We start from the raw sequence: 25453 nt of genomic DNA on the forward strand, positions 1-25453 counted from the left end.
AGATTTTACCTTTTAGTGTGACTCAGAAAGAACCTAGACACAGTGAGTAGTAAAGATATATGCAGATTTCCTCCTTAGCCTATCGGACTCAAGCGAAGTCGCTCAGTCGTGTCCAACTCTTTGTGACCCTGTGGACTGTAGCCCACCAGGCTCCTCCGTCCATGGGATTTTCCAGGCAAGAATACTGGAGTGGGTTGCCATTTCCTTCTCCAGGGAGTCTTCCCGACCCGGGAATCAAACACTGCATTGTAGTCAGACGTTTTACCATCTGAGCCACCAGAGAAGTAAGTTCTAATTGAATAACGGTCCATTCCTATTATTCAGTTCCTAGCACAGAGATTTACAGAGATAGATGCTTAATAAATACTTTTAGAGAAGAATTTGAATGATTTTTTGCTAACAAAGGAATGTAGATATGAGGGTTGCTTTTGTCCCAAGAGGTTGTCTGTGTCACTGATATTTCAACCACAACTATATGTATAAAATGCAGTGCAGTTTAAAGGTACACAGTTCAGTTCAGTTCAGTCACTCAGTCATGTCTGACTCTTTGCGATCCCATGGACTGCAGCATGCCAGGCCTCCCTGTCCATCACCAACTCCGGGAGCTTGCTCAAACTCATGTCCATTGAGTCGGTGATGCCATCCAACCATCTCTTCCTCTGTCTTCCTCTCCTCCTCCTCCCTTCAATCTTTCCCAGCATCAGGGTCTTTTCCAATGAGTCAGCTCTTCACATCAGGTGTCCAAAATATTGGAGCTTCAGCTTCAACATCAGTCCTTTCAATGAATATTCAGGACTGATTTCCTTTAGCATTGACTGGTTTGATTTCCTTGCAGTCCAAGGGACTCTCAAGAGTCTTCTCCAACACCACAGTTCAAAAGCATCAACACTTCGGCGCTGAGCCTTCTTTATAGTCCAACTCTCATATCCACACATGACTACTGGAAAAAACCATAGCCTTGACTAGATGGACTTTGTCGGCAAAGTAATGTACATGACTATGGCTCAAACTCTTCAGTCCTCTAGACAACACTTTGCTCTTCTAAGCGGATGCAGTAAGGGGAGTGACGCAAATCAAGTAATCAAAGCCAGAGAGAGAGGAACAAAGTACATTTACATTGGTTGTTCTATCTGACCAGGAGAAAAACAAAAGCAACGTAACTTGGCAGAAGTGGCTAGGTCACCATGCAGCCACAGAATGAGCTGGATTTACTGGCTGAAAAATTCATTAAAGTTTCAGCCTGTGTGTTTAGGGGTGGCATCTATACCTACTATCTCATTTCAATCAGGCCACCAGGAAGGTGGGCTTGGAAGATGAATTACATGTAACTCTTGAGGATGGACATGAGACAAGAGACTCGCCATGGAGGTCTGGGAGCAGGGCTCCCCAGGACTGTGAGTCAGTGTGTTGGCAGGGCACCTTGCTCAGTTCAGCTGACTTATTTCAAGAACAGATCTATTAAGAGAATTTCAAAATTCCCTTTATGGATCTACTTGGAGCTCAAAATTCCCGGAGGCCATAGTGGGAGAAAGTCACAAAATGAAGCAAAACTATTAGATTTCACTTGGTTTATCTCCTGTAGGAGAGCTCAATTGCTCCCTGAGAACAAGATATTCTTTTCTATCTATTGCCTTCATTTTTACCTCTCCGGTAGGTCCAACCGCACCCTCACCACACAGAAAATTCAGTAAAAATATCCAGCTATTCATTTTGAAAGTCTAAAAGCATTTCAGTTCTATTTCAGTTTGTGCTTCACTTATATAAATTCCTATTTTATTTGAAACAGCATCTCACAACAGTTTTATATAGGTTTCAGAATGAGGTAATAAATATTTCTAAACCTTGGCTATCTGAAAAGACTTTAGCTTTACTTTGACTTTCCACTTATACTTAGTTTAGGTTTATACTTATTTCTTTTTTGAACTTCAGTAGATGCATAAATGTGCTCCTTCCTCCCTTTTTTCAGTTTGTCTAAGTACGCCAGGAAATCTACCTTTTGAGATTCACAGAGAATCATCTAATGGGAAGATAATCTAATAAAATCAGATTTAATTGCTTCAACAAAGAAAAAATGTGCAGTAAAATCTTAGAAGTTATTCATAATAAAACATTTGGTTTTTTTTTCTATTGCTTTTAAAATGGACTTTTAATGTATATTTAATGTTTATAAAGGATGCTTTTTGTGAATTTTTTGCTGTGTACATGCAGACAATAAAATCAGAAGTCATCTCCAATAACCTCAGTACAGGTCTGCAGTTTAACATCTATTGAGCATGTATTACATAGTCACTTTGACTCAAAAAAAAAAAAAAAAAGGGAGGAATTAGCAAAAAATTAGCAAAATGATCAAATGATCACTTAGCTTGAGCTAGCAGGAGCCAGGTCTGGTGGTATATGCTTTCTATTCTCGTGGTGGGAACTCTGACATTTTTTCAATAACTTTATGGCAATCAATACTGAGGTCAGTAAAATGTGAAGGAAGCTATTCTGTATAAATAAAATCTGGTCTGTCTTAGACTGATTTCTTTTTTAACTTATTTTAAACTTGTCGTGATTGTGTATATATACAAAAAAAAATGTGCAACCTCATTCTCGTTCCTTCAATAAATAGGAGAACAGAGTCTAAAGTCTCAAAAACTCAACAGCAGGAAGTGGACTGAGTCACATCTCAGGAGAGTCCACCTTCTTCAAAGCAGATCAATGGCTGGAAACAAAGCAGGATTTCAAACAAGAGCTCTCTTCAGCAGGTTAGGGATAGCCAATGACAAGAAAATGGAGAGAATGTTCTCTGGAATGTAGAAAATGGATGTATCAGGGAGCAGGCAGAAGAAACTATAAGTGCTAAGAAATCAGTAGCACTTTTATACCAAAGGGTTATGAAGAATAGGGAGGGCAGCAAAAGCAGTGGCTGCCCCCCCCCAAAAAAACCCATGAATTGAAAAGTAAAGTATGCAACTTCTCTCAAGAGAGAGGGGGGAAAAGGGTATTTGGAGTTCTGCAAATTACAGTTACTAAGTAGAAGTAGCAGAACTAAGTAGTAAAATAAGTAGATTATTTCCTGCTTCCTGTTGGTTATTTTAAAATCTTGCTCTGAGAAATGCAGAGCATAACATAAATAAAGGGAAATGGAATCTATGTCTTTGGGTTTGATTAGGAAAATGGTGTATGACAGGGCTTTGGTTCATTGCTGTTCAGTCGCTAAGTTGTGCCTGACTCTTTGTGATGCCATGGACTGCAACACACTCTGTACCCTTGTCCTTCACTGTTTCCTGGAGTTTGCTCAAATTCATGTCCATTGAATTGGTGATGATATCTAACCATCTCATCCTCTGTCTTCCCCTTCTCCTTCTGCCTTCAGTCTTTTCCAGCACCAGGGTCTTTTTCAAGGAGTCGGCTCTTTGCATCAGGTGGCCAAAGCATTAGAGTTTCAGTTTCAGCACCATTCCTTCCAATAAATATCCAGGGTTGACTGGTTTGATCAACCCTGGATCAAACTTGACTGGTTGGATCTCCTTGCAGTCCAAGGGACAATCAAGAGGGTTTTGTTTAAGTATAGGTAAGTGAATCACTGTTCCAGAGATGCACCTCTCCACCTCTTTATCCTAAATTAACCACTACTAGGTCTATGCTACCCTACATAGAAGTACTGTTTATTCTCTGTGTGTCTTGGGATCAAACTCACCTACTGAGAGATTATCTTTCTCCATTATTCCAAATAGAGATGGCATAGACCATATAATAAAGCTTAAGTTAAGTCTCTCAGTCGTGTCTGACTCTTCGTGACCCCATGGACTGTAACCCACCAGGCTCCTCCATCCATGGGATTCTCCAGGCAAGAATACTGGAGTGGGTTGCCATTTCCTTCTCCAGGGGATCTTCCTGACCCAGGGATCGAACCCAGGTCTCCTGTATTAGAGGCAGATGCTTTAACCTCTGAGCCACCAGGGAAGCCCCATAATAATAAAGCTTACGGATCAGTAAAAACAGAGCTATAGCTTCAAAATATGCACAATCAAGACCAGGGTCTCCCAACTACAACAAAGTAGCAAATCTGGCTTACCACAACTTGATTTAAATATCTTTTTATCAGAACACAGCCCTGCTCATTCATGTATTTATATATTGTCTACTGTCGGTTTTTCACCATAACAGCAGAGTTAAATAGCTACAACAAAGAGCTTATGACTCCCAAAGACACTAATATTCATTATTTGGCCTTTTACAGAAAAAAGTTTCTCTAAATAAAGGTATCAGGTCTCCACTGTTGTTGTTCAGTTTCAAAGCCATGTCCACCTCTTTTCTGACCCCATGGACTATAGCCTGCCAGGCTCCTCTGGCCATAGGATTTCCCAGGCAAGAACACTAGAATGGGTGGCCATTTCCTTCTCCAGGGGGTCTTTACGACCCAGGGATCAAACATGTCTCTCCACATTGGCAGGCAGATTCTTTACCACTAAGCCACCAGGGAAGTCCGTCAGAGTCTCCACGCCGGTATTCAAATCCAAGCTGGCCCTGTCAACCACCAGCTGTATGATACTGGAGAGTATGTTCCTTAATCTCTCTGAGCCTCTCTTTCTTCATCTCTAAAATGGGAATAATAACAGAACCCCTTTCCAGGATGCTATAAGAAGGATTCAATGTGATAATCCAGGAAGCTGGCACAGAATAAGTACTACATCAGTATTACCTGTTATTAACTAATCTCATTCCTCTAAAATCCCTTATGCAAGGATATTTTGTACTCTCCTCATTCCCTTCTCCAGGATACACAGCTCTGAAACACTGGTAGACATTTGGAATGAAGACTTCACCCTTGAACTCTGAGAAAACCACATGTCTATGATGTGATTAAAATGAAGACAACTCAAGTTTAATTAAACACTGAGACTGGCAATTGTGCTTCGGCCAGAAGCACATTTCTAGTAAGTGTTGAATAATGTGATTACAGAGTGAACTGCATACACTGGAATGTGAGAAACAATACTACATTTGCATGTGAATATACATCTGTCAGCCAAATGAATTCGAGTTTCACATACAGTGCAAACTGGAATGTTCCTGGGAAATAGATGGAAAACTAGGGTAACAGAAAGGGATAGGAGTGTAGGAATGAACAAATTTGTGTAGAATCCTGGTGTTGACACTTCCCAGTCCTGTGACTGAAAGAAACATGCTCAAACTCCCCACGCCTTGGTTTATTCATCTGTAAAATAGGGAGACTCACATTTCTCTCTTGCAATCAATGGACAGATTACACTAAGTGAAAACAATCTATGAATGTGGCCAGCCTATCAGTGGTCTCAGTTAGTCACAGTTTGATGCTTGTGTCTGTAGACATATGTCTGATAAGTGTTAGTCACAAAGAGTCGGACACTACCGAGTGACTAACACGTATCAGACACCTGTCTAGGTAGAGGGGCAGAGTTCATTAGCGTTATCCTAGAGAGCCACTCCAGTACTCTTGCCTGGAAAATCCCATGGATGGAGGAGCCTGATAGGCTGCAGTCCATGGGGTCGCTAAGAGGCAGACACAACTGATGTGACTTAGCAGCAGCAGACAGCCCAAGGTTACAACCTGAATTCCATCCCATACCCACCCTTGTCTGGTCCGCAGGCTCCATCAGACACATTCATGTGCCACTGAACCCTGTTCTTGCCTGACTGTTAGGTACTCTGTTGCACTCTTTGGAACTGCAGGTGGAATGTAGCACACAGAAGCGTTAGGTTTGCCTTCTAAGAGTTACAGACAGAAGTTCCAGATCTTCATGGACTAACAAGTTCCAGATCTTCATGGCTAACTTATGACCCAGGGAGTTAATGTCATAAGCCTCCAAATTCCATTTGCAAAGTGATGATAAGAATAGCCTCTCCTTAGGGCGACAGTGAAGATTTAATCTAAGAACCATGTTTAGTGCCTGGCACAATAACTGCACAATCAAATTTAGGTTTAATATTATCTTGCAATTCTCTTCTACTAGACTATGGAATCCTTGAGGACTTGGGTTGGTTTTGTTCCCGTTATACACCTATCACCTAGCATGGATTCACATGTAAAGTAGACTTTGAATAAATATTTGTTGAATGGTGAATGAATGAATGCATAAAGAGATCACTTCACTCAAATCCACTCCACTGACGAGAAGGAGGATTAGCAATCTTTTTAATATAAAAGGCAACATCAGTTAATAAAAAGACTTTTGAAGTGCTTCTGCTATTTGAAAATGTGATATAAAATTTTTTCTGGTCCATTGTCCACTTACTTCCATCATTGGTTTTGCTATTACCTCTCACTTATGGCTTTAATTGTCATTTTCTAATTCTGCACCTGGTCCCTAAGTGTTCTTATGCAGCATTGTGTATCCATCATTTGCATTTGGCAAACCCCTCCATCCAGCGTCAGGGACTTATTGTAAAGCTGTAAAAGTACTGTGTGAAAAATTAATGCATCTCATGGAGCAAACTGTGACTATCACTGGGACTCTAATCTAATCCACGATAATTCCATGAATTGAAGATTAAAAGTCCCTTTTTGTCCTTGACTCATCTGTCCTTCCTTCCCTGACCCTCCTTTCCCCTTTCTTCAGGCTGCTGGGGTATTGACAGGGATTTAAGAGGAGTGGAAGGTCTTTATCTCTTTGAGATGAGCTGCAATATGATTACAATCGATTGAGTGATTTACAGTTTAGAGCGCCTTTCATTACCTCTGTGCTTTATAGAATTATAAACGACATCCTGTATGTGAATATATATTATTATTATTGGATATTTATGTACTATCTTCCTCTAAGAAGCTAAGCATTCTTTTTTTTGGCTTTAAATAACTGCAGGGACCCTGCAAAACTTGTGCAAAGCTTAAACTGAGGAGACTGAAAATTGGAAAGTTTTCCTATAAATAAAGCTGTACACTTGGGTGAGTGTTAGGACATTTGCTGCTCACATAACTCTGGGGCAGAGAGAAAATTGTGTTTTAGCTTAGGATAATAATTCTAGATTTTCATAATTAAAGACAAATTCTGCAGGCCATAATTTCATTTACTGCTGGAGCTTTTCTGTAACAATTGGACAAACAAAAACTTGTAATTCACTTGGCCCAGCTTTGGAATTATGCAATATTTGATGACTGTTTTAATTCAGAATAATTCTTGTTGTTGTTAAGGCCTTGCATAGAGTAAGATGTTTTTAGTATTTTTATGTCACACTATCTCAAATGAGCATAATTTGAAAATCACATTAAATTGTGACCATGCTCTAATTCTAAGCTTCAAAGGATCATTCTATGGATCTGGCTTATTAAAAATGTACTCATTATTCATGGAAATTAAGAAATCATTTTTCTTAGATCCCTACTTAAATAGTGCCTAGAAGTGACCCTCAAACTTCTTATTCTTATTTCATTAAGTTCCTGGACTACAATATGTATAATATTTAACTTATGGGTAAATAAACAATTTTCATGCACCTTTTAATTAGTAAAAATTCAGCTTCTTCAAATCCCAGGATAGTCTATTGAAGATGAGAAAAACATAAACCAGGAGGTAAGACTAAGTGTACATCTCATAAAGTCCTATAGAATTTTCCAGGAAAATGATTCTTCTGCTCAACAAATACATAGACTCAAAGTACTGCCCTGTTCACAAATGAATTCTATTAAGTTACTATAATTGCTATCATGTTATATAATAGAAAGTTTCACCGTTATAACAAGCTCCTTTGTATGCTATTTATTTTATAAATAACCTTGAGTCATGTGTTAGCTTAACGTCTCAGAAGCATACACCACATGTTTCTGTGCCCATGTCCCGTGTGTCCATGGGTGCCTCTCCCTCTACTGGAAATATTCTTCTCTCCCATAGGATGATTATATATATAAATAAAATCATATGTAAGTATATAATTTACATATATCTATGTACACAGCTTTGTCTTTTTTGTTCTGGGTGGTTATGTTTAATTTTAGTATTAGCTAGAGGCTCACAGTTTGCTTGAAACTCTTATCAGCTTCTAAGAGACATTTACAGGGAGAGAAAGGCTCTAGGTTTGATAGCGGTAATTGTATTTAACTTGTAAGATACAAGGCTATTTATCTTGTGGCTGGGAACTCACAGAAGAGAAAGGAGGTTTGCCTGATAAAACAAAAATTAAAGAAAAAAATACTAACCACTCTCTCACTGCTCTCTCATTCTCCAAGCAAGACCATGAAACAAAACAGACTTTCACCTAATAAAGCTCTTCCTGTCTGCTTAGATATGCTGCTAGGAGGTAAAATAGGATGGTAAAAGGAAACAGCCTCCAAGCCCCCAAAGCCTGAGCGATGGTGAATAGGAAGGCAAGTGTCATAAATGCCCAGGGGAAGTGCTGACTTCTAACTTGGCAGAAATTAAAAACTGAACTTGAGAGAAAACTTCTAAATTGTCTAGACTTGGGATAAGTCCAGAATTTCTGGGGCTTACCAGTGCCCCTGGAAGAAGCAGAGTGTGATTAAACCATCCAGCTCTCAAGTAGGATGGTCTTGGATCAGAATAACAGCTTGCTACGTGAGCCAGGTAAGTACCTCAACTCTCAGAACTGTTCCTCTGTAAAATGGGGACAGAATGACCTTGACCTCAAGAGTTACATTAGGATAAGATACTGAACATGAAGCAGGGGGTGTGTGGGAAATGCTCAACCAAGAGCAACCATCACCATCTGGATAAGTTTGGCTGAGAGATGCTGGCATCTCTCTCCATTTACTCTATCTCTGGGACAACGACCCTATAAATTGAGTGGTGCACACGTGTAGGACTTCCCTGTAGCTCAGACAGTAAAAAATCTGCCTGTAACACAGCAGACTCCGGGGGTTCGATCCCTGGGTTGGGAGGATCCCCTGGAGAAGGGAATGGCAACCCACTCCAGTATTCTGGTCTGGAGAATCCCATGGACGGAGGAGCCTGGCAGGCTACATCCATGGGGTTGCAAAGAGTTGAACAAGACTGAGTGACTGACATTACTACTTTGCCAGTGACTATGTAATGACAAAAAGCATTAGATGTGTTCAGGAGGTATAAGAAGGTAAATGTGCATTGTATTATCAATGGAGTAATTGAAGATTTATATTATATAAAACAGAAAGAAGGAAATAAAAGGGTATATTCTAGTCCCACACTGACCAATACCAGACACCAGTATCAAAGTGTTAGCCTCAGACTTGAATGAAAAATGTGTTTGAAATGAAGTCAAGTCACTCAGTCATGTCTGACTCTTTGTGACCCCATGGACTGTAGCCTACTAGGCTTATCTGTTCATGGGATTTTCCAGGCAAGAATACTGGAGTGGGTTGCCATTTCCTTCTCCAGATCTTCCCGACCCGGGGACTGAACCTGAGTCTCCTGCATTGTAGGCAGACGCTTTATCATCTGAGCCACCAGGGAAGTGGATTTAAAGGGACTTAAATCTCTAAGTGCCTAGGACATAATAATTGCACAATAAAAATAAACCTTCAGGGCCATACAAGTTACACTGCAAGGGTGGCTAGGTGTGGTTAGTGGCTACTACATTGAACAGTACTGGCATGCACTCTGAAGGAAGAAAAGAGATATTCTTAGCTTTCTAAACATCAGTGATTGTCAAACCTACCTGCACACAGAATCACCTCGGGAGCTACCTAAAAACACTGATGCCTGGACCAGTGCTTCTCAAGTTTTACTGTGCACACGAGTCACCTGGGGACCTTGTTCAATTCAGATTCTGATTCAGTAATTTTAGGGTGGGGCCCAAGATTCTGCATTTTTAACAAGCTCTCAGGTGATACTGAAGTTGCTGATGCATGGGCCACACCCCAGACCAATTAAATCAGATCACCTGGGCCTGGGGCCTGGGCACCCAGAGAGTTTTAAAAATTCCCAAGAGAATCTCATTCGCAGCCAGGTTAAAGAATGCTGCTTCTCTCTCACTCTCATATATGTGTGTATGTGTCCCATATATATACGTGTGTGTATACGTATATACACATATATGTACATATGTGTATATATATATAATTAATTTTTTTTCACCAAAGACAAACCCTAGGAAGTTGAAAGTCTCTTGTAAATAGAAACTCACCTACCTCTGAATACTAATTCATTCCTGAAAAACTGGAAAAAAAAAAAAAGGCTGTTTAGCCACACAAGTATTTAGCATACACTGGTTTGATCAATTAATTGATACATCTTGTGATCAAATGTTTGAAGAACTTCTTGCAAGTGGTTTTAAAATATACTTAGCAATGCTCAAACACCTTTATTAAGTGAGTCTCTCTATTTGATGCTATAGCTCTACAGTCTGAAAACCATGCTCAAATATGGCTTCCCCTCTGGGTTGAGTTTATACTTCTTATTCCCTTTGCAGGACTTCACTATCTATGTTTTTCCTCCAGTTGAACTGAAAGAAACACTCGTCCTGAACGAATAAATGAGCAGGTAGATGGGGCTTGTTTTTATGTGTGCTTCAACTCTGGCAAGGCCTCAAATGTTTGCAGGCAAAGACGAAAGAAAAGGAAAGAAAACCTCCTGGCTAGGAAGTAATGAAAACCCAAGGCCTGAGAAATTCCAGCATCATGTCAAGCACACAGACTTGTTTTTAACCCTTCAAAGTTTCAATTGTCTAGGATGAGAGGTGAACATCAACAACAAAAAACACTCTCTTATCCCCATGAATGCTGTCTAAACAATGAAGGGATAATAAGCATTTGAAATAAAATATGTTGAAGACTTTCTTTAACTCAGTTATTCTCAACTGAGGCAGTATATCTCCCAGGAGACATTTGATGTTCATGGAGATGCTATTGGAATAAAGTGGGTGGAACTCAGGGGGTCCTGCTAAACATCCCACAATGCACAGGGCAGCCATCACAGCAAAGGATTATCCAGCCCTGAATCTCAACAGCACCAAGGCTGAGAAATCCTACTAACTAAACAAGCTCAGGCAAGGACTTCTATTTGAGAATATCTTAATGAAAAAATAAAAATGAACATCTCATAACCTAGTGTCCATATCAGTAAAATGATGACTCGGAGAAAGAGGAAAATGGGAAAGAAATTTGAGGAAGTGAAATCTGAGGATGAGGACGGGAATCTTGGGTCTGCCCCTCAAGCTGTGATACTGGGTAAGTTATTTTGACTTTCAGAGGCTCAACAATCTAACCTTAATATGAGTATGGTGGTAATAATAACAAACCCAGTTCCCTCATAGGAGGGGTTCAGGAGTAAAGGAGGAGGGGCACAGGGAGGTGCTTAGAGCATTAGTAAGCACTGCTGCTGCTGCTGCTGCTACTAAGCTGCTTCAGCCCTGTCTGACTCTGTGCGACCCCATAGACGGCAGCCCACCAGGCTCTGCTGTCCCTGGGATTCCTTCTGCTGTCCCTGCCATTTCCTTCTCCAATGCATGAAAGTGAAAAGTGAAAGTGAAGTTGCTCAGTCGTGTCCGACTCTTAGCGACCCCATGAACTGTAGCCTACCAGGCTCCTCCATCCATGGGATTTCCCAGGCAAGAGTACTGGAGTGGGGTGCCATCGCCTTCTCCAAGGGGCTCTGGAGCCAGGCTAAAATTAATTCCTCACGCTCGACTCGCCTTTCACCTCCCCTCCGCTGTCCCCTCCACCACATTGGGTCAAGACAGCAATTAGAGGCTTTAGAAGGAACAGCTGCCAGTGCCTGGGTGATAACTCTGGGCCGATTCTTCTTTTATTGCCCTCTCCTGTTCCTTAGCCTTTCTATTTTCAGGTTCAAAGAAAGAAGCTGCTTTTGAGTCGGATCTCCCAGAATTAAGAGATAGAAGATTCTGATGGCTACAGAACTATTTTCATTTCGGAGCCTTCCTGATTCACAAAAAGGCAGTGCTACCTGCCATGGGCCCAGCTGGTTTCTAAATTCTTCACAGTGGGATGTTTCAGTTGAGTCACACAAAATCCTATAAATGTCTGTGAGAAGGTTCTGGAGTTGACCCATTCATCCTGGTGTACAGGGACCTGCTGAGCAAAAAGAGTTTCCTGAGAGCATGGCCTCAGGATGGGATGATGTCACTGAATATTCTGCAGGAGCGCCTCTATATTTCTCTCCTGTTTAAACGGTAGCTTTAGACAAGTAGCACAACTTGACCCCTCTTGGTGGTTTCTAGACTTATCATTAGCAGTAACAAGAAATACGGTCACTTGCAGAGATGTGGATGGACCTAGAATCTGTCATACAAAGTGAAGAAAGTCAGAAAGAGAAAAAAAAATATCGTGTATTAATGCACGTATGTAGAATCTAGAAAAATGGTACAGATGAATCTATTTCCAGGACAGGAATAGAGACACAGATGTAGGGAACGGACATGTGGGCGTGGAACGGGGAAAGAGGAGAGTGGGACGAATTGGGAGATTAGGATTGACGTATACACACGACCACTGTGAAATCCATTGCTAGTGGGAAGCTGCTATAAAGCACAGGAAGCTTGGCTTGGGGCTCTGTTTTGACCTAGAGGGGTGTGGTGGGGGAGGGTGGGAGGGAGATTCAAGAGGGAGGGGATATATGTAACATACAACTGACTACCTTTGCTGTACTTAGTTGATACTAAGACAACATTCTGAACCAATTATACTCCAATAAATACATTAAAAAAAAGAAGATGGCTTGGGGAATGGATGGATGCATCACTTTTGTAGAAACTATATCAAGATCTTGACCAGGTGGCTTTGTTCTTTGATACCTAGATACAGAGGGCATTTTGATCTTATGGTTGAACAATAAACAAATATTGCCAGATTGCTCTAATGGAGCTTTAAATTTAGTAAAATGGATCCTTTCAGTAGCACAGGAAAACAAGAGGGAGAGAAAATAAGGTATCCAAAACTGAAAAGGTGAGACACTCCTAGGAAGTCCTAGTCCAACTAGAAAGCTAACTTCTCAAAGCCATTTCCAATCTAGGTAACAGGGAAAAGTGACAGCTTCTTTAAATACTCAGTATTCTTCCAACTGCTTCAGGGAAGCACACTACCACTGTCGTTAGGAGGACAGCTTGGCCTCACTACAAATGAGTCTTCTAGCATGGCTAAAAGAACTTGTCTTTTTTCAAAGAGGATTTTCTACTCCAACCACCTTTGTGGGGTTACTGTATTGATCTTTGTAATATGACACTTTAAGAAAAGGAATAAATATAAGATGACACAAGAAAGATGCTCATCTCTATTCATTTTTCAAAATCGCCCCCAATTTGCTGTGGGACGAATCTTAGAAATGGTGCTCAGCTTGGAAGTGGAGAATCTGGTCTCGGTTCTGTCCCTCATTTAGTATTCTCTCATGACCTTAGAAAAAAACACATTATCTCCCCGGGTTTCATTTTAAATTTGAAATAGAGAATAAAGATGCCTACCCTGCCTAATTTACAGGCTATTTAATGAAGTACTCTGTATGAGTGAATATGTAATAGTAAGAAATGCTAGTCAAATGTTTGGTAATCCTCATCGCTAACATTCATTAAGTAATGACTTATCTGCCCTAGCATTATGTAGGATATTTTACATGTATATTCACATTAGCCCTGGAAAGTAAGTATTATCATCATCCCGTTTTATAGACTAGGAAACAGAGACTTGGGAGGATCAACATCTTGATTAAGGTTTGGAACTGGATCACCAAATAGGAGGAATGAGCCCTTATCTAGAGAACTAAGAAAGCAGGGAGAGTAACACAGGAAAATGAGGGGAGAAAGAACCTGATGTATTTTTGAAAGCATTATAGAGCCCCTCAGAGAAAAAAGTCAGAACTGTTAGAAATTCTTACACTTATTTTACAGTTGTTATATTTTGAATTATATGTGGGGACATGTGCCAAACATTTCAGTGCTTAGGGCATTTCAAGGTCTTAACCTAGCAGGCCTTGGAATTACAGCTAACGGTACGAGGATCCCAACTCCAGCCAGTTGACTCCAAAGCCCATACTTATGACTGCTATACTGTACCATGTCCTGCAATAATAACACATATTATTACTAAATAACAGTTACCAACAGTTACTAGTCATAATAGTTTTCAGTGGGAAGCAATGCCATTAAAGAAAAGTTTATTCTGTTTTGAAAACATAGGAAGCAACTCATAATTTGGAATTAAAGATACAAAGAGATAGGCACACAGCTAGGGTGACTGGTTTTCTTACATATATGTGGCTTTAAAAATGGCCGTTAAAGAGCCTGCTCACTGCTAGCAGCAAACTTGTGAATTCTGTTTTGGCTCAGGGCAAGTGTTAGCATCAGTTTAGAATCTTTGAAATTCCTAATAGAAACATAACAATCCCTACAGCAGCAGTGGCAGGGCCAATGATAATACGCACGGAGAGGGATTGATTTTTCCTATGAACAAATGAACAGTTTTTAAGATTTCGGGCTATTTTGATGGCTCTCACTCCTCAGCCTCTGGAGTTGAAGCAAGAAGCATTTAAAAATCAGGTCTATTAGTGCCTGGTGAATTTGGATGATGCTGAGAATTCACAGTAGCTGCTAACACCTCTGGTTTTCCTCAAAGGCTCAATGATAAACACAGAAGGTCATTTTTGTGCCTATAATAATCTAAGAAGTGCTAAGAGTATGTTGAGAGACTCCCAGCAAAGACTGAGCTGGATACTGTATGGTGAGATGGATATTGAGATGGTGGATAAGTGAGTGGGTGGGCTCTGTGCTTCAGTACTTTGGGGGTCTTGTATGTTCATCTGTGAATGCTTCCATAATTCTTAATCCAGACATAGGAAGACTATGGCTGATAGAGGAAAAAGCAATGCTGATTCAGGCATGAAAAACAGTAATCCCAGCCTTCAAGTAGTGCGACATTCTTAGGCCACAAATAGGCAAATGTACTTTACATATTTCTCTCATGTGTGATGATTATTAGCTAAATGGTTCTTACACTTCTGGAAAGGTGCTTCTGGCTTCCTCACCCCTGGGCCCACCTCACTAAAAAGAAAGTGATAACAGTGAGAAAATCATGGGCTATTTGGAGTGTAGGAGAGAGAGAGTCAGACGTCACGTATATGGCCCCATTAGTGACAAGTTCAATATTCTGAGCTATTCTCTTGTATCCACCAGCTGATAATGCAATGATGAAGCAACAGTCTTTAGCCAAAGAATTTTTCCTCCCATTCTGGGCGTTTGTATGATCAGCATTCAGGCTCTCGGGAGAAGCGAAAGATAAGAGGGAAAGCTAAGGGATTATTTGAACAGTCTTTCTAAAGAAGGCAACCTTTCTTCCCACTGCCCTTGATTCGGGCATCTGGCCCTGGGAGTTTGCTGGTGAACTCACCTTGACTATAAAGTTTAAACAATTGATGAACCCCTCTCCCTCTCACACCAGCATGCCTGCTATTAAAACGCCTGTTAGGACTGATCTCTGAAAATCAAGGTAGGCTAGTATAAGTGAGAGAGAAGAAAAAAAAAATAAGGGCCAAGTCAGCCAAATGAATGAAATTCCACCCTGAAGTTTTTCTCTCCCTGTTACTCTGACTTGATGCTCCTCAAGTTTAGTAAATGTCCTTTTAGTCTTTCTGCCATCTCTGGCCATCTGTATGTTCAACCACACCTGACCAAACGGTGCCACAACCATTAATCAATAATCACATTGATTATTCCATGAGTATGGATACTCGCTTATATTAGAGATGATAGCCCTTACCCCCATTACTCATCATTTGCAGTGCCCCAGCCAATCCATAGTCATTGTATTTGGTATGAGCCAGTCAGGCACTATTAATCAGACAAAAGAAGTATTCAGTGCATAGTTGGGAAGTCTCCAGAAGCTCCTATCCTGAACCCAGTCCTAAAAAAATATTCAATAACTTAGCTTCTCATCCAAAAGAAAAAATGATGTGTGCTTAATATTCAGTGTTTTCATGATCTGGTGAGTCATGAGAAAGTCACAGTTGGAGGCAAAAATGGGAGAACAAACGAGAGCCTGATCATCGAGGGTCAAACATGTACCTGTGGGATAGTGCTCGTTCACTGGCCAGTTGTCCACCTGCAGCGTGGCATTGCCGCCATTCCTGGTGAAGCGCACCACGTGGTATTTGCCATCGTTCACCGGAGTCCTCTCCTCTTTGATGGAGATGTCAACTGTGCCAATATTGAAGACAACTCCGATCTTCCCCTGTTCCTACAATAAAGAGAAACAAAAGGCAAGTCACCACCAGCTGCAAGGCTTTCTCCCTTTCAAGTTGATCCTGAAACTAACAATGAATCTGTAGGTACCCCAGAGAGAGCTGTCAGCTTGAAGTTAATAATAGTATCCTACATTTCTCCATGGGCTTTCATCCCGAACATAAAAGCCAAAGGTACAAAACCACCCAAATTGCCCTCAGAGGCTGCACTGCACAGGTTACATCATTTGATTGCCCTCAACAGATATCAAAGCTGGAACCACAGAACTACCGAGCAAGTGAGTAAGGACACTGCAAGGTTCTGGGAGATGAATTTGGCCTGTTTTTGAGAAAAGGCTAATCAGACACTGAATTGTAAAGGGAGATACAAGGCTGCAGCACTTTGGGGGACAATCAAGACCCAGAGGAGGTGTACACAATGGTTAAGAGCCAATTCCATAGAAGGCGCCACTGTAGGTTTACTCCTGGTGACATGTTCTGCAGGTTGAAAGAATTTGGAAAATATATCCTCAGGGGAGGCAGCTGGAACTGAGCTGGGGTTTCCTGAGTCAGATACTGGTACTCTTCCTACGCTTATAGCCCTATTCCTAAGATTAATCCAAAGAGGGAGGTAATAGTCACTGCTACAACTTTATGTTACACAGCAGAAGAGAACCTCTGTGGCCCTAACACAGACTTCCAGAAGGGAGACATAATGAATTCTAGAAGGGTAACATTAGGGCAATGAAGGTGATGATGATGGTAATGCTGGCGGTGGTGGTGACATTACCCAACCCCTGGGGGGTGCCCAGAAACACTGACATGTAAATAATAGTGCTATTAAAGTCTTACTCTTCTCCTCCAATAATTGGTTATGACTAAGAGTTGGAATTACCATTCAGAAGATGACACAGCATCATTGATCAGATATAATCAGTCTCCTGCCACCTCTATGAACGTACCAGCATGCAGGGTGTCTGGAGACATCTTTCTCCATTTCTCCAGTTGTCTGGTTTATTGGTTAAACAGTTGGACTTTCAAAAATAATAAAATTTAGCTGCAATTCTGATGTTCTACAAGACTGAGTCACAATATCTGTTCCCATAGTCTCTGCTATGCTCTATTTCTTTACATTCAAGAAGGAGGAAGAGGAAGAATAAAGGATGGAGAAGAATATGGGAAAAGAAGTCCAGAATTCACATAAACCAAGACATAGGAGAGATTTCACTGAATCTCAAGTGTATTAATTTGGTTCATTCAATACGTAAATACACTATTTATTAAGCACTCACTATACACAAAGTTGGGGCTTCCGCTGTAGCTCAGACAGTAAAGAATCTGCCTGCAATGCAGGAGACCTGGGTTCGATCTCAGGGTCAGGAAGATCCCCTGGAGAAGGAACCCACTCCAGTATTCTTGTCTGGAGAATTTCATGGCCAGAGGAGTCTGGAGGGCTACAGTTCATGAGCTTACAAAGAGTCAGACATGACTGAGTGATTAAATGCATGCGCGCGCGCACACACACACACACACACACACTTAGTAAGAGTTCTGGTGAGATTTTAGGTACTGGTTTCTGTGTACTTTGCCACATATCACTTATTTTCCCAGAAGACAGGCTTTCCTCAACTAGTCAATTTTCCTTTAGTATGTGAACACATCTTGTGCCCAATAAAATGAATAAGGACCTAGGAATCTTAATCTTCAAAAGCAGGAATCTAGCATGCAGGGATACTTTCAGCATGCAGGGATACTTAGAAACATCACTGCTTCCTTCGTGCCCTGAGAGCGCAGCACGCGATATAAAACGATGTCTGCAATTTCCATGTTCTGTTCTCTGGGAGAAGTAATTTAGTTGCCTCCCCAGATGGAGACTAAACATACTCATTTTCTTACGTTTTTAAGAAACAAGATTTCTTAAGTCCCTGTGTATTGTGACAGTGTGCTTGCTCTCAGCTATGCTTTGCCTTCCTATCTCTGTATCTCTGGCAATAAACAAGGTACCTACTATTAAAACAGGATGCATGCATAAATGAACCTGATGAAGGCTTCCTTTGCATCTTTCATGCCCATAATTCATAGTATTGTGATCCATTTTCTTCTTTCTCCTTAATTCTCTGGGAATGTAGACACAACATGACTTTTCTGCTTTTTCTTACTTAAAGAGTTGGCATGAACTTCTAAGGGTATGTGTATGTGTGTGTGTTGGTACCTAATCATCCCCAAGCCTAAACAAGCAAGGTTATAACACCCTGTGTCTTGCTAAGTCACTTCAGTCATGTCTGTAGCCTGCCAGACTCCTCTGTTCATGGGATTCTCCAAGGCAAGATCCTGGAGTGGGTTGCCATTTCCTCCTCCATAACAATAACCTTTTTAGCAGAACTGAAGGACTAGGGGAGTTAAGAAACCATGACTGCAGATACCATCACTCCACTGCCCACCCCATGTGGGCTGTTGATTGCACCACTGATCTTCTATAAAAAACTACTGTATAAATCCTGGATGCGTGGAACGGGTGGTTGATGATTCAATTCACCTCAGAGTCACTAATTAATCAGGGATGGAGAACAGTTTTAGGCGGAGAGAGGAGACCTTGAAACCAGCCTTCTGCAGCTTTTCAGCAACAGCAGTGGCAAAGTACAGTTCTGGCTCACTGAGTGGTCTGATGAGTGAGATGTGTTCACTTGGGCAGCTTTTCTGCAAGATCCATAATAGATTCAGGCAAAGAAAAGATTTAATCTCTGCCAGAATAAATATTTGGTCCTTATCTTAGGCACCACACGTTTGCCATTGCAATCACTGTTTCGGAGAGGTCCTCTTAATCCTGCTCGCGCGTTGCCCGTCAGGGGAGACCCTCACCCATGTTTCACTGTGTTTCCTGCAGTGGTAAGTGTGGCTGGGCTGGACCTCAGATGTGGTCTCTTCCCTCGCAGTAATAAGAATTCATTACTGCAACCCCCTCGTCATTTGTCTTGGGACCACAGTGGCATTATAATCCGTGGCTAACTGCTTTGTCTCAGTTCGTTTCAAGCTTGGTGGCAAATACCCATACAGTCGCCCAGGCTTGAATCCATCACGCTCAGCTGCCATGAAAATAAACTCTGCTGGCACAGGTGTCCAGAAAATAGAAGATGTGAAGGATAAAAAACACTGGCTTTGGAGTCAACCCTGACTAACCTTGGGCAAGTTATTTAACTTTTCTGAACCCACGTCTTAATAAGATATTATGGGGACAGGAGACCAGCTTTATATACTTTGGAGGACTGTTATAACATGATTAATATGATAATCACGAATGTCACGATAGTCATTATTTCATAACTGAAATGGCATGATTAATATGATAAAACTTCATAAATAATAAAATATTATACACACATATGAGATACACGAGAACAGGAGAATGAACCATCCAATCATTTGACCATTTAAAACAGTGTGTGATTACTAGAGAAACTAGTTGGTTCAATATGATAAACACAGCTTTTAGCATCTCTTGGTTCAAACAATACCACAGACTAAAATATATGACCTGGGCAGGTTGTTTAACTTCTGATATTTCTTCTGTAAAGGGACGAATGGAGGATTTTAGAAGAATATACATATACATGTGTGTGAAGCACATGGTATATGGCTGAGTATACACTGCTGCTGCTACTGCTGCTACGTCGCTTCAGTCGTGTCCGACTGTGTGACAGCACAGACGTCCCATAGACGGCAGCCCACCAGGCTCCGCCGTCCCTGGGATTCTCCCGGCAAAAACACTGGAGTGGGTTGCCATTTCCTTCTCCAGTGCATGAAAGCAAAAAGAAAAGTGAAGTCGCTCAGTCGTGCCGACTCTTAGCGACCCCATGGACCACAGCCCATCAGGCTCCTCTGTTCATGGGATTTTCCAGGCAAGAGTACTGGAGTAGATTGCCATTGCCTTCTCCGGAGTATACACTGGGAGCCCCATAAATGTCAGTTGCCTTTTCTCTTTCTTTCCCCTCACGAGTGTAGCTGAAGGTAGAGGCACAAGCCGAGGACTGATTGGTCTGGCAACATTGTTATTAAGGAATATTGTAGAAATCAATGTGATGTGCTGTGCTTAGTTGTGTCTGACTCTTTGCGACCCCATGGAGTCTAGCCCACCAGGCTCTTCTGATAATGGGGATTCTCCAGGCAAGAATACTGGAGTGGGTTGCCATGCCCTCCTCCAGGGGATCTTCCCAACCCAGGGATCGAACCCAGGTCTCCCACATTGCAGGTGGATTCTTTACCATCTGAGCTATCAGCGAAGCCCAGAAATAAATGTAAATTTTAGCAAACAGAACAGTAAAAAAACAAGATTTGCACAGTTGGTTTTCTACACAATTTGGTAGTGTCTCTCCCTCCACGTTCCTTGGCCCCTTTTATAAGCCTCTCCAAGATAAGCAAAGTGTAGCTGCAAAAAACAGCATGACTATAAATTTTAATAACTCCATACCCTTCACCACTAAAGTTGCTACCAAGGCAATCATTTCAATCTATGTTCCTCCTTGATATTAAATACAAAGACAAGTGGTAAATCAGAAGACATTACCAAAGAATCCTCAAGTGCATTCAGGAAAAAACTGAACAGTATAGAAAACAGCTGTCTTTAAACTGTCAGTAAGCCATTCTTCATCAGTAATGACTCTTTATGAGCCCACCTGGTTCCTCAAATTAGTCCAGCTCCAGCTTTCCGATCCCTTATCAACCAAATCACAGTTACTGCTATGGAGAAAACCCTAGAGATGCTACAATACTGGAGTCAGATTTCAGGAGCAGAAATGCATATGGGCAACAAAAATCCTCAGGAATAAAGGTCTCCTTGAAGGAGATCTCTTCATTCATTCCAGAGTGCCCCAGAGGAAGGCGGAATGCACCGGCTGCTATTTTGGAAAACCGCAGTTGAAAGAAACAGAACTGGGGCCCTCAAACATATGCCATGATGATATACAAAGAAAGTGGTTCTCAACATCTCAACTTCTGGCTTCACGTGGAATTTGTGAGTTCAGTGTTAGGTGATCACACATGATAACAACATGTATGTGAGCCCTCTTAGGGTCAGACACTGAGGTCCACCATACTCATTTCAGAATTCGGGTTACAGGTAATAAAGTGGTCCATGGCACTGTTTACTACAGTGGAGCTCTCCTCCATTTATGGGCTCATAGGAAGAGAAATTCTGGGTCCTCTTGTGATAGTAGGGCCAATGGACCAGTGTTGGCCAATGAAATCAGGTGCTGTTGGCCAATAACACCCTGAACCATCCATTTAATTGCTGATGTGAGACCTGCCAGAGTTCTCCCATTTGCTCTGAAGAAGGGCTTCCCAGGTGACTCAGACGGTAAAGAATCTGCCTGTGATGCAAGAGACCTCGGTTCGATCCCTGGGTTGGGAAGATCCCCTGGAGAAGGGGATGGCTACCTACTCCAGTATTCTTGCCTGGAAAATTCCATGGACAGAGGAGCCTGGTGGGCCAGACTATAGTCCATGGGGTTGTAAAGAGTCGGACACGACTGTGTGACTAACACTTTCCCTGCACCCAGCAAATTCCTATTAGTAGCTTCTTTGTCTGTCTGGGTCATTGAGTGAGGATGACAACAAGCCACAATGCGACAGACACGGAGCATTCGAGAAACCAAGCTTTGCTGCTGTGTGCCAGCAAGAATGTGAAGCTGTTTGGTACGGCAACATAACCCAGGCTATCTGGATGATGAACTATGTGCTCGGCAAATAATTTTAATAGAATAATTTTCAAATTCTCACAATTACCCTCCAAATTTTATAGGTTAAAAAGATGAAGATTCAGAGATTTGAGAATTCACACAACAGCTAAGAAACGTATTTAATATTAGAATACAGGTCTTTCTGACTTTATAATCCATGGATTTTTCACCTTGTTATGTTTCCATTATATGTATTCCATGTTGCAACTGAGTTATACATATACGACGGTATACACGTTACGTATTATACACTTTACATCTGTATAACCTGCCTGATCTGTCTGCCTAAAGTACTTGTATGCATTTCAAATGTAGGGATCCTAACAGGTGCTCAGTAAATGCTTGCTAAATTAATGGATGAACGAACGAATAATGAATTAGAATGTGTGGTCACGATAGGATAAAAAAAAAATTGTGCTAATAAGCTTTTACCCCATGGGAAGCTAACTAGGATTTGGACAGTATAGGATGACGCAGAGAATTAGTTATCTATATGGAGAATTTTTATTTGCAATACATCTTAGGCAAAACATATAGTCTCATTATGCTTTATATACACAATCTAAAAATACAAGGTGTTAGTCACTCAGTCGTATCCGACTCTTTGTGACCCCATGGACTGTAGCCCAGCAGGCTCCTCTCTCCATGGAATTTTCCAGGCAAGAATACTGGAGTGGGTAGCCATTCCCTTCTCCAGGGGATCTTCCCAACCCAGGGATCAAACCCAGGTCTCCCACATGGCAGGCAGATTCTTTATCATCTGAGCCACCAGGGAAGTACAAAAGGATAAGCTACAATTTACTTGATTTGTCAGATAATTTTGACTGAGGGAGGTTTTTACTAAAGTTCACTAGGATAAAACACCCTGCATTTAGTAGATCACTCATGGGTTCTTGTCACTATTAATTATCTTTCAGTGAAGACTGTAAGTCCATCCTTTCAATACTATAGTCTCCTTGTTCTAGACCCAGGATAACTGTGAGATAATAAGCCATTAGTGTGCACTTCTGGTGTACAAAGCCATGTGCTATGAAGGGATTCAAGATCAGGTCTCTCTCAATAAGTCCAAGATGGAGAATAAACCTATCAGGAATCACTCAAAAGACAAGGTTCCAAGCTGGGTAGCTGGAGATGGTTTGAACTCCAATTAACATTCCATGACAAGACCCAGTCTTCTTCCTTCGAGGAGTTTACGTGTGGCTGTGTGGCAGGAAGGGCAGGGAGGGAAGAAGAGAAGGTGTGTTCTGGGTCCCAGAAGCCTTTATGATTTAGAAGCAGAAGACCCAAGCCCTGTCAAAGCTCTGCATCTTTGTGGTCCAGCTGATCTGCAAGAGGTCTCAGCTGTCTCTATGAAAAATGAGAACAGTATTACACAGACAACAATAATACTAATGCCTGTGTTAGATGGTACTTAAGAGAAATGAATGAAACCTTGGCAGCTTAAGATGTGCTGCACGAAGGATGCTATAAGCATAATGTTAACAGTGGGGGTGTAGATGGCAATAATAGTAAAGAGCGTGAGGATAACTGGGTGAGAAACAGTACGACAGATGATGGGTGAGTCAGAGGCTTTTGGACATGCCCTGTAGGATAGTTCAGTGTATCTGAAATGACTGTCTTCCATTCGAGATCATCAACTCCAGCATCTGTACAGATTGTCCCTAGAAAATTGACGTTAAATGGCTTGGAAATAAATTCTATTTTCCTAAATCTGCACGAGTCTCTACGACCTTTGTCCCCACCCAGGAAGATTGCATCCACCTTCTCCCCCGGCTACAGCTGTGCTTGCTCCTCTTGTTTTGCTGATGTCTTGTTGCATGAGGTCAATCAATTAAAGTGGATTAGATCCACAGACCAAAATACTAACAGAGGGCCAAGAGAGATAAGACTGATAAATAGCTCAAGACAGCTCCTTCTCTAACTCCCAGCAAATAAGAAAAAAAATAAAATAAAAGAGAAGGCAAGCATGGATGACAGCTCAGGACAAAAGGAACTCTGACCTGAAGAGGGGAAATCAAGGAAGGACAAGGCAGTTGGTGCAAGTAAATAAGATGCAAGTCAGATCCAGGGCAAAGGCAGTCACTGGTCACACACCAGCATCCTGGGTCATCATGTCCTTCAAACCACTCTGAACATGCACTGTGGATCCACAGACCCCCATGTCACACTGCCTGGTTTGGTAGTTAAGTCTGACTATAAAGCAAAAATTGAGGTTCATTTCCGTAGGAGCCTCCAGGTTGCACCAGGGCCTGGAGCAGTCTCCTGGCAGGATTCAGGTGACAGCTGGCAGGGCAGTGCTGAGTGAAACCCAGTACAGACTGAACATCTCCTATAAATGCCTTGTTTCTCCTCCAAATCTCTGCCACAGCTGTGAGGAACCATCCAACGGCCTTAATAAAGAGACCTCAAGCCCTGTGTTCACAGTAACAGAAAAATCCTCAAAATGAAGAAGCAGCATTTAAATCACCATGAATGCTTCCAGAATATCTGACATCTTCCCTACACACGTACACAGTGTGGTCCTGGGAACTGTAGCATCAGCATTGCTTAGGAACTCATTAGAAATGCCAATTCTTGGATCTAAAACCAGATTGTGAAGTGGTAACTTCAGAGTGGGGCCCAGCAGTTTGCATCTTCACAGACTTTCCAGGTGATTCAAACACTAGCTCATGTCTGGGGACCAATTCTTACATGAATGTCTTGGTTCCACTAGGGCAGTGGTTTCATTTGGGGTAGAGTGGGTGATTTTTGTGGCAGGGACATTTGGTAACGCCTGGAGATACTTCTGCTTGTCACAACTGGAGGTAGGGTGCTAATGGAATCTCAGGGGTACAGGACAGAAATGTTCAATATCCAGCAATGCACAACCAAGAAAATTCCTGTCCTATACTAGGAATAGCGTTGCTGTTGGAAACTCTGCAGTGGGAGGTACAAAACTTCAGCCAGACAACAAACATCCACAGAGCATGTACTGCCTGCCAGAAACTAATCTACAAGCTTTTATATATGTATGATCAGATTGATTTCCCACAATACTCCTCCTATGAGGTATGTATGCATGCAAACATACACACAGCCCACACGTGTCCGTGAGTGCATGCCTGTGCACAGGTGAATTTTTACTTATTTCATATAAAACTGGCTGCCCTCAGAGCACAGGCTAAGCCATGAGCATGAGGGGATAATCTGACTTACTCCTCCTCTATGGTCTATTCCAGTGCCCTTTCTTTAGACGTAAACTTGGCAATGGGACCCTGGTGGCTCAGAGGTTAAAGAGTCTGACTCCAATGCAGGAGACCTGGGTTCAATCCCTGGGTCGGGAAGATCCCCTGGAGAAGGAATTGGCAACCCACTCCAGTATTCTTGCCTGGAGAATCTCATGGACAGAGGAGCCTGGTAGGCTACAGTCCACGAGGTCCGAAAGAGTCAGACACGACTAAGCGACTTCCCTTTCACTTTCAAACTTGGCAATGCGAGCTCACACAGCCAGGGAGTGGCAGGCCTAGAACACACGTCCTACGTTCCATGTTCTCTGTCTGCTCTTGCAGACACTCGCTGCTACTACCCCCGGGAAAACCTCTATGCCATCCCTGGGTACAATGGCAT

The 25453-nt window shown here is 41.8% G+C and overlaps 1 protein-coding gene across 3 annotated transcripts in view; it reads right to left on the bottom strand.

Moving 5' to 3' along the window:
- Positions 1–25453, bottom strand: part of NRXN3 (neurexin 3) — a 621447-nt gene that overhangs the window by 197877 nt on the left and 398117 nt on the right. For all 3 annotated transcript variants that reach the window (XM_040225989.1, XM_040225988.1, XM_040225990.1), the window contains exon 3: positions 15961–16132. In XM_040225989.1, coding sequence (XP_040081923.1) covers positions 15961–16132 — 172 coding nt within the window. The remainder of the gene's footprint in view (positions 1–15960; positions 16133–25453) is intronic.

The sequence above is a fragment of the Oryx dammah genome, unplaced genomic scaffold (assembly GCF_014754425.2).
Source record: "Oryx dammah isolate SB20612 unplaced genomic scaffold, SCBI_Odam_1.1 HiC_scaffold_26, whole genome shotgun sequence".
In the NCBI taxonomy this organism is placed as follows: Eukaryota; Metazoa; Chordata; class Mammalia; order Artiodactyla; family Bovidae; genus Oryx; species Oryx dammah.